This window comes from Mesoplodon mirus (assembly GCF_964341445.2).
Source record: "Mesoplodon mirus genome assembly, chromosome: 15".
In the NCBI taxonomy this organism is placed as follows: Eukaryota; Metazoa; Chordata; class Mammalia; order Artiodactyla; family Ziphiidae; genus Mesoplodon; species Mesoplodon mirus.
Genome location: NC_138991.1, coordinates 46619314 through 46637656, shown reverse-complemented (window position 1 = coordinate 46637656; position 18343 = coordinate 46619314). Strand labels below are relative to the sequence as shown.

Below are 18343 nucleotides of genomic sequence, written 5' to 3'. Positions count from 1 at the left end.
GTTAGTACATTGGTGGAGCCAAAATACAAGGTACGTTTGACTGCAGGGTTCATGATCTTTGTCATCACAGGTTACTATTGCTGAATAAAGGACAGTATGTCGCCTGACTACTTGCCCCTTAGTCCCCCATGAAGAGGGGGACAGAAGGACGTGTATGGTAACTATTCTCACTCACTAACTTGCAGTTGGATTTCAAGTCCTGCTCTCCATGTCAATTTCTAGACCACAAGCTCTCAAGAGGAAGATCGATGTCAATTCCTCTTTGTGATTCCACATTATTTGGCTCACTGCCGTATAGAAGGGACTGAGTACTTGTTGACTGAAAGAATGGCATAGGCTGATCCTAATGACTCTCAACTTCATTCTGACCCTACAGAGTAGAATCCAGAATTGACCCAGATCACCTAAGTTTACCTCCACCCGACCTCCTGTCTTCTCAGGAACAACGAGGTCACAGAATTTTAGGATGTTAGAGCTGGAAACTCTATGACAGTAGTAAAAAGCAGTTGCTACGAGTTTGGATTCTGAGAAAGATCCAAATTTAAATCTCAGAACATTGGCTTTTTTGCTTTATAAGTTTGAAGAAGTTATTTAACTTCTCTCAGCCTCAGTTTCCTTAAAATGGGAAACCTGCCTCAGAATGTTTGTGAGGATAAGTGTTTGTAAAGCATTAGCACAATGCCTCATACCTAGTAAGTGGACAGTGTGATAGCTCTTATATTTATTATTGTCTAATCAAAAAAAAATTTTTTCCCCCGCACTGTGTGGCACGCAAGATCTTGGTTCAAACCCGTGCCCCCTGCAGTGGAAGCGCAGAGTGTTAACCACTGGACCGCCAGGGAAGTCCCTCTAATCAAAGGTTTGGAAATGTGCAGGTATCAGAATCATGGCAAGGGAGTGGAGCTCTGGCAAGAAGATTCTAAACGGACTTTGCACGCATGTATTTTCTCAGTCAACTATCTTCATATAAGGATCTTTGGGCCTCTTGAGGGGAAAATGTTGGGAAGCACTCATGCTGTTCAATCCCAAAACCCAGAGAGGCGAGCTAAATAATTTGACTGTAATCACACAGTGATCTAGTGGCAGAGCTCAATTAGAATCCAGGATTTTGGACACACTCTCTAGTGTTTTTTTCTACTGCAGCAGGCATGTGCTGCTTTAGACCCTTGGAGCACAAGTACTGATTCATTTCCTTTTGCGAGAATTGGTTTGAGTCCTCACATTCTGTGTTGTTGAGAAGCCTAGTATTATGTTCTCGCATCTTCCCTCACCAGACTGTCCAAGAACTCTGAGAGTTTAAGCAATCCAAAGGGGAAATATGCCAGTCTTCTACCTTCATGTCCTAACTTTTAATTTTAATTTTATTTTTAAAATATTTATTTATTTATTTGGCTGTGCCAGGTCTTAGTTGCAGCATGAGGATCTAGTTCCCTGACCAGGGATCGAACCCAGGCCCCCTGCATTGGGAGCATGGAATCTTAACCACTGGACCACCAGGGAAATCGCTTTATTTTACTTTTAATATTAAAAAAATTTTATTGAAGTATAGTTGATTTACAATGTTGTGTTAGTTTCAGGTGTACAGCAAAGTGATTCAGTTTTATATATATATACTTTTTCAAATTCTTTTCCATTTTGGGTTATTAAAAGATACTGAATACAGTTCTCCGAGCTATACAGTAGGTCCTTGTTGTTTATCTATTTTATCTATAATAGTGTACATCTGTTAATCCCAACCTCCTAATTTATCCCTCCCCACACCCTTTCCCCTTTGGTAACCATAAATTTGTTTTCTGTGTCTGTGAGTCTATTTCTTGTTTTGTAAATAAGTTCATTTGTATCATTTTTTAAGATTCCACATGTAAGTGATATATTTATCTTTGTCTAACTTACTTCACTTAGTATGATAATCTCTAGGTACATCCATGTGCTGCAAACAGCATTATTTCATTCATTTTTATGGCTGAGTAATATTCCATTGTATAAATATACCACATCTCCTTTATCCATTCATCTGCCCATGGTCTTCCTGCTCTAACTTTTTACTTCGTGCCCGCTGCAGCTGCATTTTATAGCTGAGTCAGTGACACTTGTCTCGGCCAGGGTGGTTTCTAGAAAGAAGGGTTGTTTACTGACAGTTCCACAACTTCCACACCAAGCACACCTGTGTGCTCCACGGGCTCCATGCTCATGTATCCAAGCAACTCTTAAAGCCGGGCCTTTCGGGTCTTGCCCCCCATCCCCTCTATCCCCACACTGCCATTTTCCTCCAGAGTCCTACCACCTCAAAGTGGGTTCAGGCATTCGCCTCTCTTGGGACCCAAAACCATTGCTTCCCCTCTGAGTCCCTGGACCCACCATGGTGTTTGGAGGTTGTGACTAGCTTTGTTCCTTTTGGTGTTTGAAACACAAAGCATTCATTCTCCTCCCTTAAAATCTAATTGCCTTAACTGGTTTATAGGAATTGAAAATTTGTAGCCTTAGAGATTTTTTTCCCCTTAGAGATTTAAAGTCTCTCATCTAACTCCCAGACGTGGGTCAGTTCACAGACTTAAATCTCTATAAAAGAATGGAAGATCAGGTAATCTTGTGGAAGGATTCTGATGTAACAACGCACATGAATATTCTGAGCCTTTTTTTTCTTTTTAATATTTATTTAGTTTTTGGCTGCATTCAGTCTTAGTTGTGGCACACAAGATCTTTCATTGCGGTGCGTGGGCTTCTCTCTAGTTGTGGCACGTGGGCTCAGTAGCCCTGTGGCATGTGGGATCTTGGTTCTCTGACCAGGATCAAACTGGCATCCCCTGCATTGCAAGATGGATTCTTAACCACTGGACCACCAGGGAAGTCCCTACTCTGAGCCTTTGTCTCTGTTTCCTCTAAAAAGGTTATGGCCATTTACTCAAGGAAAATGTAGAAGATGTAGAGGGACTCTCAGATACTGACCCTGAGCAGTTATAATCCTTGAGAACCTTGGGTGCTATTGCAGTTGGCTGCTTATAAAGTCCAGGTGAGAGATACACTTTGTCTGGAATCTACCTCATGTCTAGGTGAACTGGCTCTAAATCCATCCTATGGTTCTTCTTACGGTTTCTAAGAGTATAGTTGGAAATACATCCTCGGCAAGTGACAAAATCTCTACACTGACTCTATGACCCATGGAGTTGGAGTTGTTACGGGAACAAGGGCTAAGTGGAAGCCACTGGGACTCTTTAAATCAAATAGTAAACCAAAGGCACCACCACATCTGGGGAATTCATGTCAAGACTTGTTCCAGCAGCAGAGGCTGTGGTTGAGTGCCCCTTCAAGAACACACGCAGTGTGTGCCTCCAAGACTAACTCCACTCTAGAATTAGAGCCAAACATTTTCTGGGACAATGGCAGTGACAACTATCAGAGGACTGCAGCACAGAAATAGCTGTGGACTCCCAAGAGATCCCTGCTAGCTGCGGGGAGAACAGTGGGCTGGAATGAAACTGAAATTCTCTTGAGCTATGAGGATCAGCTTTTATTATCCCTTGGATAAGTTCTCTTTTTCCTTAATAGAAGACAGCCTTCAAATTATGGCAAAAACCAATGGGAGTCATTTATTTTAGACATTTATTTCACATACAAGTTTTCAAGAAGACATCTAAGTGAACATTAATACAAAACAATGAGTAGACATACATTTATACTTGAATGCATTCAGAGGTAAAGGCTTATCACTACACAAGTCACTCAGATGCTCCTTGCATTTGGGGCTTCCCCAGCTCCCTCAGAGTTGAATCGTGTCTGTCACTGGGCACCAGAGCTCACAAAATAGGCTTTCTCCACTGCAGCTACCTGCCACTGCCTATCGAGGTGACTCAGGGGCTGCCTGCGGTTGAACATGAGTGATTTGTCCTTTCTCCTCACTGAGCAAGCTCCCGGACTGCTCACAGCATCCTCTTGCTAAAGTATGGGGTGGATTCAATGCGGCCCGAAATGCTGCCTGTGGTGGTAAGTCCGGGCAGTGGCCTGGTCTTATTAACCTCTTCCTCTCTACACGATGCCCCATAGCCTCACAAAACATCAGAGCCAGAGCGGTCTTGGCAATCATGCTCAACTTCTCTTCAGATAAGGATATCAGGCCCAGAGAGAGGCTGATTTGTCCAGCAACACTCAGAAAGTGGTAGCGACAAGAATGAAACTTGTCTTCTGGCTTCTGGTCTAACGCTCAGTCTACGTGCAGGCTGCCCTGAACTGTTTAAGCATATTGTGAAGTTTTCCTCTTTAAAAAAACTAAGGTTTCCTTCCAGATGAATAAAGTAGGTTGTATGTGTATAATAAAAATGCCAGTAAGAATCACGGCATTTGTGGAAGTAACAAAATAAGCCTACGCAGGGATACAACCAGGTTCCAAAGTGCCTCGGGTAAGAGGTCAGAGAATAAAATGCCTACTTGTTTGCACCACTTTAAAAAAATAGGATTTGGGGTAATTTTTAAAGAAAAAATACAGTATTAGATAAATATAGATTTAAGCAGTTGATTGAGGTGAGTTGTAAGTTCTGTTTTTGTAAGTTTCTTTGTTCCAGCAGCCAGAAGAAAAAAGCAGTAAGTTGTAAAAAAAAATCAGTGTTTGTAAGGTAAATTTTTTTTTTTTTGGCTTTAGGATCAGAACTCTGGTACTGAGACCTAGGAAGAAACCTACTCCTAAGGATCTTCATAAAGGCAATTTATGTGAAATGAGACACAGTAATCAGAGTATGACTGTTCATTTTGACTTTCATGCTCCACCTTAAAAAAGATAAAATACAAACTGCCTTGGTCTAAGATGGTGGGTAGGACTTTCTATTTCTTCAGAAGCAAAGTCCAGTAAGTTAATTTAATACATGTTCAAATAGCCCACTTACAACTGGGAAAAGGTAAGGGAACCCAAATCTCACCTTAGCTTGATCCCAGACATATGACAGACAGAATCGAATCAGTTTATTCCACTGGAGGAGGAATGGTTCTTGAGCCTTTCCTGCCACTGGGGAAATTGAAGCGACAGAGGTAGAGAATACGATTTTAGGCAATTAGAAAAACTTTTTGCAAGTGAAGGTGATTTTTTCATTAATAAACTAATTATGTTCCGTAATTGACATGAACATAATTGACATTACCTTTTGCTGCACTACTTTTTCCATCATATTGCAAGTTCCTTGAGCACAGAGACCATGCTTTTTTTCATTTTCATATCCCTCACTGTGCCTAGAACATAGCCTTACACATAACAGTGCTTAATAAATATTTGAGTAAATCTACTTTCCTGAATCATGCTTCGATATAATGATCAATCCTGCGTACCTATTACTAAGTGGTGATTTCTATTAATGTGCGTCGTCTTTAGAGTTAGAATTCCAGAACATCGACACAATACAAGCACACGCCCACTGGCACCACACACACCTCACTGTGCTAGGCACACTACCAACATGAAACTGCACTTACCATTAGAAGTCTATAATTCAGACAACACAGAGGAAATCAACCTACTGAGATGTGAACAATCCTAACATTCCTAACAAATGTACAAAACATTTATCAATGTTTACCTGAGTCACCTGCCTTCCAACAGGCCACACCCGATTCTGGCACCGTAAGTTGGATTTCTTTCTACACTGCCTACCCTCCTTGGTACTTTGTTGAACAAGTTTCAAAAGATTCAAACATACTCAGATGTCTTCAAATAAGAGAGCATCTGACAAAGGAAAGGAGAGATAACATCAAAAAAATGATCTACAGCCCTGACTGTGGTTATCTTCCCACTAAACTTATGACTTCTCCCTCCCCAAAGCAAAGCCCCCCGAGGTTACCTTCATCTTAAGGGTATAAATGCCACTGGCCTCATCCTGGAGTTAACAGCTTTGGATGACCAAATCCCTGGTTTGCAACGTCCATAAGTGAACCGTCTCCCCATCTGAACCCTTCCTTCAATATTTATCGGGCCAGTTCTGGGGGTTGTCAAAGACATCTTTCAGACCAACTGGTAAATGTGGAAAACGAAGTGTTCTGGACTGGAAGTTTCAGTGAGTATTTCCATTTACTCATTGAGGTATAGAGCTGTATAAATTACTCGGGGTTCTACAGGGAGGTTTTTGACCACATGAACAGGTACTAGAAGCCTCAGAAAAGAGAACGGTAAACTTAACAAGCAGCTGTGAAGTGCTGGTCTGGACCAAGGTGGCTGTCTGATCTAAAGCAGGTCTAAGGAGTCCAACTGATCTTATAAATATTGAATGTTTCAGGTCTCTACCTCACCTCCTTCCCTATCTCCTTAGAGTTTTAGAAAACTATCTAAAATTATACAATATTATACTGAAGTGTGGGGTTGGGAGGCATAAAATATGCCAACATATCAGTCATATTCTAGATAAAAACCAGAGAAGTCACATATTCAGAACTAGAATGTGTCTGAAATTCTACCTTAATGAGACACACCATGAGCATGCATGCTATTCAACCTGAGGAGGGCATGGTAGTTCAGAAGAGTCAGACAAGGGCACCCAGAACAATTGAGAGGTAAGTGTAGGACTTAGGAGAAACAGTAACAGGAACTGGATTACTTATAGGCTGGAGAAACAGCAGCCAAGAGGCTTTCAGTCTTCAGGTACAGAAAAGGTTAGCCTACAAAGGACGACGGGTGATCAGTTGCTTCTCATCTCTATGGAGGGCAAGGCATTATTTCAGTGACAATACAGGGATTCTACCTTAGCTATTTAGATCAACTTCTTGACACAAAAAAGGTACACTGCAACAGACTTCTGACAGAAACTATAAAATCTTCAATCTCCTTTTGTGAATATCTTCAAAACCAAGATGGATCTGATGTGGTTCTCATCAGGCTGCTCAAAGTTCTACCCAAACAGGAAACTCTGTGATCAAGTTGCGTCCGGATCACATGTGGTAGAGAATGAAAAAAACTTTGAGCATTTTTTATCTCCTTGATAACAACTCTCCCATACACTGAAGGATCTTGGATGTTGCTGGGTTTAGCGATCCCATGGCAGTGGCCTCGACATACTGAAGAGAATTCCATTCTGCACTCAGGCACTGTATCTTCTTCACTTTATTAAAGGAAAAGTTGAGACACATAGAAGGAGAGGAACAGACTGATCAAGTTAGAGGCAGAGGTGAGGACAGGATCCAAGTCTTTATTTATATTCTCAACCTTATCTTGGGAATTACACTTTATAGCTAAGAAAAGAGTGCTTCCAAGAGTGAGATTAGGGTAAAATGGCTACGGGGACATTTAGGAAGAGAAGAGATCGTCATCAAACAGTTTGCCTGAATTCATCAGTCTTTCCCTTGTGTGGATTCTCTGGGGCATAGAGCGCTGGGGGGTATGGCAGAAGCTTTTCTCTCACATGAACCTCCCGATGTTTAGTGAGAACAGAACACTTACTGAAACGTTTGCCACACTGGACGCACCCGTAGGGCTTCTCTCCAGTGTGTACTCGCCGATGTTCTCGAAATCTTGTACAGTTATTGAAACTCTTCTCACAATCCACACATTTGTAGGGATTCTCACCAGTGTGGACTCGCCTGTGGGCACTGAAATGAGAACTGTTGGTAAAGCTCTTCCCACACTCTCCACACTGGTAGGGCTTCTCTCCTGTGTGGGTTCTCTGATGTATAATGAGACTCGAGCTCTGACTGAAGCATTTCCCACACTCTCCGCATCTGTAGGGCTTCTCTCCTGTGTGGATTCTCTGGTGGGCACCGAAGTTTGAGGAGTCGTTAAAGCTTTTCCCACAGTCAAGACACTTAAAAGGTTTTTCTCCTGTGTGGATTCTTTGGTGTCTGATTAGACTCCTGCTTCTACCAAAGCACTTCCCACAGACACTACACTTGTAAGGATTTTCCTTCTGGTGGGTCATCCGGCACAGGAGGCGAGTACTCCTTCCAAAGCTTTCTCCGTACTTGAGGAGTCGGTAGGGCCTTTTCCCCGTGAAAGGCCTCTGATGCACGACAGCTTTCCCTAAATCTCTAGGCTGAGACATCAGTTTTCCCTGCCTGACTCCGTGAAGGTTTTCCCATTGTCTTCCTGAGATGCATTCCCTTTTACAATATTTACCTGGATCAGCATTCTGAGAAACAACCCTTCGAGACTTTTCTATTAATGCCCTATGCTGCTCCATGTCCTTATATATTACCTGTGTTGCATCCTCCTTGATACCACTTCCAATTTCAAAATCTGAAAAAAAAAGACAATAAACATTTGAGACCAGTCATGTATCAACATAAACAACATGGCCTATAGGCCTTGTCTGTTAGGATCCCTGTGTGCTTCACTGGCCTCAGGCGTGGGGACTCTTTCCTGATTCACTGGGCCTTATTTTCTTTCAGTTCCACGAATAGCCAATAATACCCAGCACAAAGTAGGCCTTTGGAAATGTTTTCAGAATTTAATTATAATCCAAGCCAGTATCCCCAATCTGTATCCTGATTAACATGGGAGCAACTTAGTTTATCTCCCTGAAATTCCACTACAATTCATCTTGCTTTCAAAATTTCTCATCTGTATGAAAGTACACTACACTTCATTAGTGTTTAGATTCTAATGATCAAGTCCAAATTCCTCAATGGCCTTCTACGCTCATCACCCTCTGGTCATACTCTGTCCAAGAGTACTTCTTTCTTCTCAAATGTTGCTGTCACTTTGTTTTTCTGGCAGTCTCACACGCAGACCACACTAACTCAAATCTTAATTCTCACTGCTCGACAAACCAGAATTATCTTCTCCTCACTCTTTTATCTACATCCCACGGTACATCTTGGATCTCAGCTTTGCCGAGAAGTTTTCTGAACAGACAGCATGATGTGGTGAAGACACAGGCTTTGGAATCAGACAGCTCTGGTTATGATTCCATCCTGGCCACTTATTAACTGTGTCGTTTTTGTATTAACTTTTTATTATGGAAAATTTAAACACAGAAAAGTAGAGAACAGTACATAAACTGAACTTCCATGAACCACTTACCCAATGATCTACTGCTGGCCAATCTTGTTTCATCTCTATTCCCACACACTCTCTGCTCCCTCTACCCGGATTATTTTGAAGTAAATTCAGACATCATATTATTTGATCCATAAATAGTTCACAAACTGTGTAACTTAGGCCCAATCCAGGTTTGCTTGATTCTCAAACCCTTCTTATGCATTTTGCTGTATTGTCTTGTTTCTACTTGCTAATTTCAACATTACTTTACTTCCACATATTGAGCTGAAACTGCCAACATCCTTCAGTCCTAAGCGGGGTGGCTGTGCCCTGGGTTGGAAAAGGAGGGCAGCCATCAATGAATCCACTGACTTAGGTCAAAAGCCCTAACAATGTCATCTTCTGAAGCACTCTGATTGGGTCCAACATTGTTCTGGGATTTGGAGGAAGTTACAGCCTAGCAGTTGCCTCAGACAGAGCCTGATAATTTGATGACAGGTCTGGAGCTCACCTTAAAAAACAAGATTCACAAGAGAAGGACTTTGTTTCCAAAGTTATCAACTTTAACAGTTCCAGTTACAGAGTTAATAATTTCAGCTTTCATTCCCATACAAAAACAAATTCCTGTATAAATACTACCAGAGAGCATATGTATGAACTTCCTTTTCTAATGTTTGTTTTGAATAAGCATAGAGTACAGGAAGGAAAATAATAACAGGTAAGGTTAGAAAGACAAACTCAGATTAAGGATGGTTCTGGAACCTTAATACAAGTCTAACGGAGAAAACTGGTTTGGAGACTTTTACAATAGTTTAGGCAAGAGACAGAGAAACGCTAAACTAGGGTAATGGTTATGGTAACTAAAGAGGGGGGCAGATGGAAGTTCTACAACAGTTGAAAAAACGTATCATCTGCCTGGATGTAAACAATGAGAGAGAAGGCATCAAAAAAATCTCTATCTTTTAAGTCTGGATGACCTGTGGGAGGACACGGGGAAGAGCCATAGTGTGGGAAGGAAGATGCTGATTTTAATTTTGAAAATTTTAAGCCTGGGCTGCTGGTGAGATGCCTGTGAGGGCATCCAGTGGTCAGCGGGAAACCCGCAGGTGGAGCTCAGTACCAGAATAAAGTCTTTTTGTCTCTGCCTATCCTTTTTCTCATGCACATCACACATAACTGAGACATTTCTGTTTTGAGCTTACTGACACTCCTCCTCGATCTGAGTTTTTCTCACGTATAATTCCAAGTTATTCTTCCCCACAATATTTCTAGGAGATATTAAACATTATCTGCCCCATACACACAAAAACCGAGGCTGAGATCCCAAAAACCAAATCACGAGAGTCCAAGTTCCTCCCTTGAACAGAAGCACCATAAGAACAGGGACTCTGTTTTATTCATCGATACCTCCCCCTTTTCCTCAAATGGCACAGGACACACGAATATCTGCTTAATGAACAGACATTCATGAGCGACGTGCCAGCTCCTGATCTGTCAGTAAATCCCACTTCCTTCTTCTTTAGACCACAGCCCCTCATGATCCTTACCACTCGGGCTTTGCAGTAAACCTGGAGGTCCCTGGAATCCTGGCTCTGGCACAATTTCCTCCTCACTCAGTCTCTCACTGCTGGAATCTTCAACTATTGCCTCCTGTGAGTCCTCCTCAGGTTCCCAGCCCGTAGGTTCCTGGGATTCAATCTCAATGTCCTCTCTTTCTTGAATTGAGGGTGACGGGGCTTCTTCTGGGGTGCTGGTGGGAGGGGCAGATGCCCGAGAGTTAATCAGGGCATCCATCTCCTTGTAGAATGCACAGGACTCTAGCACGTGACCATTTTTCACTTTGCGGTAACTCTTCTGAAGGCTTTTGAACTTGGTCCGGCACTGTTCCGGTGTCCGGAGAAAGCCACACTCTCGCAGCTGTTCAGCCACGGCCCCGTACAACTTGCTCTTCCGATGACAGGCTTGCAGTGCTTCATAAAACCGAGTCTCACGGAGGATGTCAAGGAAAGTCTTGGTTTCCTCGTAGCCCCAGTGCACACCTGCCATTCAAGGATAAAGTTCAAAGATACAAGGTGTCTGAAGCCTCTATACATTACAAAATATAAGAAGTACAAGAAAACAAATCCCATTCCCTGGAACTATTATATGCCTGGGAATAAGCTTTGTAAGAAATGAGAAGGTCTATATAAAATAATTATAATATTATATTGAAAGACATAAAAGAACTAGAAAGAATGGAGAGACACTGTTTCTGGATAGGAAGATTCAAGTTGTACAGATATCAACTGTCAAATCCCAATAGGATTTTAAAATTAAAATTGATGAGCTGATCTCAAAGTTTACTTGGTAGAAAATGCACCCCCCCAAATGCGGCCATTGCTATGGTTATTAAGGATTTAGCTGTCTTTTAAAAATTGTTAGGAATAATGGGCTAGGACACCCAGCAGGAACTTTTCCCCCAAATTCCCTATCATTTCTTTAGCCCGTCTTCTTTGAACAGCAGAACTATGTCCAGAGTAGTTTTTGATGTTACTGAGTCCTCTACTTTGAGAGATGAAACCATCTGTAAGACAGGCAGATGTCCTGCTTTTATAGCAGAATTAAGCTTTTCAGGATATGTCTGAAGACAGTTTGTTAAACATGCTTTTTGGGTGTTTTATAATCTGTAGTAGGAAAGTCTTTTCTGTCCTCTACCTTACTGGGTGGTCTCTTTCAGTCATATCATTTGATTCCATATTTGAAACCACCTACCCTCATGTCTATGGATTTCCAGAATGATGAATACCTGTATAATGCATTTTCCCATCTTTTTCCTGAGATCTGTTTGTTTTGAATAGGTACAGTCATGAGTACAGTCTCAGATCTCCCAGCCTGGCTTATTTTTCCATTCTACCTAAGAAATTACCATATTTTCATAAAGTAGAGTACAGAAACATTACTAATAACTGTGACACCAGGCAGTGTTTTATTGCATTTCAGCATCTGCAGAATGCCTTCATCTACATTATTTCATTTAACACTAACAACTACCCTCATATTCTTAGCCATATTTTAGACAGAAAATTGAAGCTCAAAGTAGTTATATGATATGTCAGCTGTCACATAGCTACTAACTGGTGGTTTAGTTCTGCCTGTCCCAGGCCCCAAATTTTAACACCATCTTTCTTTTGCATAGTATCTTTTTTTTATCCTTTTAATTTCAATATCTCTGAATATTAAGATGTATCTCTTGTGGTTCTGGGTTTTTGAGTATAAGCCACCCATTCTCCTTGCTTTGGCCCTGCAATAATCCTTTTTCTCTGCTCCAAAAAAAAAAAGATGTATCTCTTGTAAGCAATATAGTTTTAAAAAATATAGCTGATAACCTTAGACTTTTAAGTTTGTAATTAATGATATATTTGGATTTACATCTATCATCTTACTGATTTTTTTCCATTTAATGCATCTACTTTGTGATTCTTCTTTTCCTTTCTTGTCTTCTCTTTGAATTTCTTTTTTTTTAATGCTTTTTTTTTGTTAGTTACATATTCCTTTATGGACTACCCTTGATAGTATAATAATGTATCCTTGACTGTTACAATCTAATACAATTGACTGCATTGTAACAATTCTCAGATGATGTTAGATCCTTAGAACCCTGGACTCCATTTGTCTTCCTTCCACAGACCCCAAATACTCAAAATTCATGCTGTACTCTAACCCAAAAAAGAACCCTTCATGGCTGTTACTCAGACTGCACTGGGGGTAACAAAACACCTGGGAGTACTTTCAGTTACATGGCCAATTACAGTGACGAGTGGCAAGGTGTGCGTGACAGAATTCCCTGGGTTTGGTCACTTCTGGTCTACTCCTTTTTCCACAAGACCACACCATCCATTTTCAAACCAGAAAAAAAAAAGCACCATTCTTACCACTCAGGTTTTGAAATAAGACAGGAGCACCACGAAGCTCAGACTTCTGGATAAACTCAACACTCATTTCATCACCATCAGATTCTTCTGCGGCTTCTTCCTCCTCCACCAAATTGATCTGTTCTTTAGCACTGATACCAATTCTCTTTAGTCTGGGGAGAGACAGAATCTCCTTTGGCTTATCCGTGGATGAAGTATGAGCTGCAGGGTTCAACAAAACATCCATGTCCTCAAAGAAGGCACAGGGTTCTAGCACATGGCCATTTCTCACTTTTCGATAACTCTTCTGTAGACTTTTGAACTTGGTCCGACACTGCTCTGGTGTTCGGAGGAAGCCACATTCTCGCAACCATTCAGCTACAGCACCATATACCTGGCTGTTTCGGGGACAGGCCTGAAGTGTTTCGTAAAAGCGAGACTCTTTGAGAATTGCAAGAAAAGTCTTAGTTTCCTCGTAACTCCAATGCACGCCTGCTATTTTTTCATCTTCCAAACCCCACTGCTGCTGCTCTCTCCGTGTTTTCCCTGCATTCCTTGCAGGGGTCTGAATAGCATGAACTGACTTTTCCTTGATATAGTTGCTTCGTAGGACATTCCTCTTATTAGGGGATTGTAGACCTATTGTCCATGGCTCCTTTCTTTTCTCCAACTGTGCCATCTTGTTAGCTGTAGACACTGTGTTTCCTAGAGTAAGAGAAACATATTTCATGCTAGAGAGATCATCACTGCATGCCCCGATCTCCTGCTGTAGTATGCTCTCCCGGAACACTTGTTCACACCTATCCTTTAAAGGTCTTGTTCAGTTCCTTCTCTAAAGTCTTCCTCAATCATGATCATGCACACTAGTTTCTTACACGAGTTATTTGGCACAATCATCTACTAACTTAGACTACCGTTTCACTTCTCATATATGTACCACTTCCTTCCCCAGCTAGTTCTTAAAGGAAAACTTTTAAGGGTAAGAAACACGTATTTCATTACCTTCAATTCCCCCTCAGTATCTAACATTGTGTTAGGTTCAGAGCATGCTCCTATGAACCAGTATTTGTTACTTATAAAGTGTGCTTACACCTGCTCCCCACATCCCCTCACTCCCCCACTCAACACACACATACACACACTAGGGCTATGGGAGATGAGAAGTCAAGAACTTTTGGAGACATTCTGGCGAAGTTAATGGGAAAGAGACCTAAGAATAGGAAAGTAACTTCATTTTTTACTTTACAATACGGTGGAGATCAACATGTCTTAAATTGGAATCCGAGCTCCACCACTTATTTTACTTTCTGACCAGGGGAAGTTTCTTAATCTCTCTGAGCCTCAGTTTCCTAGGAAATAATATAATCTATTCAACAAGGTGCTGGGAATAAAGGGTCATCTGTAAAGTGTCCAAGGCCTAATAAGTACATAATAACATTTCATTTCCTTCTATAGAAAACACACATAGGAGCTTCACAGAATTCTCCTAGGCAGGCAGCATCAAAACAAATCCTTGCTGAAAGAACCCTGGGGATGGAGATTTGCTCTTCACTTTCACATGAGAGAAGTAAGCGCAGGGACGATGAAAGTTCAAACATCTACAAGGACCAGGCAGGCAAAGTCAAGGAGTGAGGTGGCTGGAGTGAGCGCCCTGGCATTTTAGCACGAGCTCCTCCACTCAGCTGTGGTCAGTGGCTGCTGTGAGAGAAGGTGGGCCCATTGTGCCTGACGTTTGATTTTTTTAAGAGATACTGGAAATCCAGATTTATAAACGAATTTTATATTAAAACTCTGTGCAAGGCCCAAATATGTTTGTAGGCTAGACTCATAAGCCTTTAGTTTACAATCTATCATAAAAGACTGAGCCAGGTGTCTGTAGGCCTGGGCCTTTCCATATGTAATTATTATACATGGAGGCACTGGGCTAAATCTGAATGTCCATAGTATGGTCTCTAACCCACTCATAGCAGATTTTACTAAGACCTCTAATTCATCATTTTACTAGGTCTGGATGCTGTGTGATCCAAGGCAACACTAGGAAACAGCTATTGTGTAGGCAACTTGCCAGGTGGCCATCTTTCACTGGCTCCTGTAACAACACTAACAGCAATGACTACCGAGATAAACACATGGGTCTTTGAAGGATGAATGATCAGCGATGAAGTGCAGAGACCCTAAGTAAAAGTTAAAATCAAGGGTCCTGGGACTTCCCTGGCAGTTCAGTGATTAAGACTCTGCATTTCCACTGCAGGGGGCGCAAGTTTGATCCCTGTTCGGGGAACTAAGATCCCACATGCTGTGTGGTGTGACCAAAAAATTTAAAAAAATAAAAATAATAAAAACAAAATAAAATCAAGGGTCCTGCTGTTTTGGGAAGAGTGCTTTGTTACTGGTGTGTCATCTTAAGTTGATCATTGTTTTAAACTGCTTTAATTACTTTCTGATTATAAACAATTGTCAGTTTATCTTTATTCATTCAGCTTGACACGGCCTATTTTGTAATCTCTGTACTTCAGGGTCTATATGTATTGTTGTCCAACAGAACTTTCTTTGATGATGATGTTCTATAACTGTGCTGTCCAATACAGCTACTGAATACCTTAAATGTAGCTACTGCCACTGAGGAACTGCATTTTAAACTTTATTTAATTTTAATTAATTTTATAAATTTAAATTTAAATAGCCACGTGTAGCTAGTGGCTACTCTATTAGACAACAAAGGTTTATAGTATCTATAGTGTGTACTGGTGCACATTTTAGGCCTATAATTTTATTCATAAGTAATCTCTGACTTGTAGCTTACATATGAATGAACCATATTTAGCCCTATTGTTAAAGCAGATGATACAGCTCTTCAAAAGTTTGCTTGTAAAATTACATTTCAGTTGTTATGTGTGCCTGTAAAAATTTGTGCTATTTAAAAAATTCACAACACGCTATTTTCTTCTGTTTATAAGATTTCCATCCACTCAATGAATATTTGCTGGGCACCACCCATATGTCAGGCTCTGTGCACAGTGTTGGGGTTACTATGGGTTAAACAAAAAGAAATCCTAAAAAGACCTTATGACTTTATGGAATTTTTAGTCTAGTGGATGTAGGTAAGTTTATATTTCAATAATATGACAATCATATAAATCTCCCCAATGTTTTAATCACTAAATTATAAGAATATATAAAAATCTATGATATAAATTGGAAGAAAGGAATGAGTGAGGTATGAGAACATGGTATGCTAGAGGCCAGAAATGACTAGACAACCCACGGAGGTCCTTAAAGTGATAACATTTATAACTATTTTATCATCGGTAGAAGTGAATATATTAGAAATCCCCAAATCTTTTATTTGAAAAGGGATAGAATCCTTACCCAGGGAGACCATGTTCCCAATACTCTCCTTTCTAATATCCCGGTAGAGGTCTCTGTGAGCAGGAATCTGACGCACACTCTTTTTGTAGGAAAAACCTCTTGCCATGTGGACATCTTTCACTGGTCCCTGTAACACACTAACAGTAATGACTACCAAGATAACCACATGGGTTTTTGAAGGATTAATGATCATGGATGAAGCACAGAAAGGCCCTAAATAAAAATTAAAATCAAAGAACCAAGTGTATATTATGTGCCAAATGAAGCAGAAGGTACTATAAAGAATCATAAGAGAGATGATCCAGCAAGGAGTCCCATTACTCAGATGGCTGGGTGCAGTCTCTTCTGGAAAAGGAGCAAGGGGGAAAAAGTCTCTTGGAGGGAGTATCAACGTTTGAGGAAATCATTGTGACTGAATATCCTAGGAAGTTAGGCTAGAGAGAACAATTACAGTCTACCTGGGGCCCAACAGGAACTCGTGTGGCTGTTACTTCCTGATCTATGGTGCTCCATTCATCAGCAGGAGCAGGAACCCAGGGAGAAGGCCGAGCTGTAAGAAGAGAAAGAAACAATTAGTGTTGTGGGCTCTGCCGTTTTATTCATGCTGCTTCTCCTTTTATGAAGTGAGCATGTATAAAAAACCGACAAATATAAATTGGTCATTTTCTCAATGAGTTCAGAACAATGCCCCAAACCATGGTACCCTAATGCAGGGCTCACAAACACAAATGCTTTTAGGGAGTAAGCAGGTAAAGGACATCATGAAAGGGGAGAGGTAAGGACTGTGGGGAACTGGAGAGCACACGTCCCACTGAAAGGGTACACCCAGTGTTCAGCTCCAGCTGATGCTTCATTGTGAGATTATTGCCCTGGCACCGAGCTTCTAATTTTTTTTTAATTTTTAATTTTATTTATTTTATCTTTGGCTGCGTTGGGTCTTCGTTGCTGTGAGTGGGCTTTTGCCAAGTGCAGCAAGCGGGGGCTACTCTTCTTTGCAGTGCATGGGTTTCTTCACTGTGGCGGCTTCTCTTGTGGAGCACGGGCTCTAGGCATGCAGACTTCAGTAGTTGTGGTGTGCGGGCTCAGTAGTTGTGGCTCTCGGGCTCTAGAACACAGGCTCAGTAGTTGTGGTGCACGGGCTTAGTTGCTCCGCGGCATGTGGGATCTTCCCGGACCAGGGCTGGAACCCGTGTCCCCTGCACTGGCAGGCAGATTCTTAACCACTGCACCACCAGGGAAGCCCCAGAGCTACTAACTTTTTCAAGAGAAGCCAGAAAGCAGGACTTTTATGTACAATCTCAAGTCTTAAACCTTGAGAACTAAAAATAAACAAACAAAACTCCCAAACCAAAAACTCCTTGTAGGTGAAACAAAACAATCCGATTTGGCGCATGAGTTACCAGTTCGCCATTTCTAGCACAAATTAATCCCCTATGAGTGAATACTGTCCTAAAAAATGTTAGCGTATACAGATACATAGTACTGAACACTACAGGCAAATATACTCCCAGAAAGGTGGAAGGAAGATATATAAGCTTATATAGTATAAGGCAGTCTGTGGTCTAACTTCTACTCTAGAATTCACTATCTAGGAAAACTTTAAGAATAAATATTACTGTGACCAAGAACTCAAAAGCTTGATCTACCACTTTCTATGGAATCAAACTGAATCACTTCCTTGGAAATACATTATTCCCCTAGGCACACATGGCTGAAATCCTATCTCTTCTTTTAGAAGGAATTCACCTTTCTGAGATATCTATCCCTCAAATTTTCTGTCCTCCATACCCCCAGTAAGGACCTCAATAGAACCACCTTTCTTTAGGAATTCCTTATCACCTGAGATGGCAAAATCCAGAAACACCATGAATTTATCAGGTAAAGTAACTGACAGCATCTAATCCATGTGAACAAGGGAACTTTGATGCTGATGAACAAACACTGAAAAGTCCAGAAACCATTAATATTTGCAATGCATTCTATCATAATATGAATTTCAGGAGGGATAAGGAGGTGGGGTCCAAAGTGGTCAATCTTGCCTCTTGATGAGGGGTTCTGTAAGTCAGACAGATTTGAAGTTTAAAAATAATCATGCCATTATGGGAGAAAGGAAACTAACATTTATTGAGCACTATTATTC

At 41.1% G+C, this 18343-nt stretch overlaps 1 protein-coding gene across 1 annotated transcript; it reads right to left on the bottom strand.

The window, feature by feature from the left end:
- Positions 1-6847: 6847 nt before the first annotated feature.
- Positions 6848-13513, bottom strand: ZKSCAN2 (zinc finger with KRAB and SCAN domains 2; the record flags this gene model as incomplete). The annotated part of the gene is made up of 3 exons (XM_082644524.1): positions 6848-8200; positions 10492-10983; positions 12856-13513. The coding sequence occupies 3 exons, from the start codon at positions 13511-13513 to the stop codon at positions 7278-7280; spliced, it is 2073 nt and encodes a 690-aa protein (XP_082500650.1). The 3' UTR covers positions 6848-7277.
- Positions 13514-18343: the final 4830 nt, after the last annotated feature.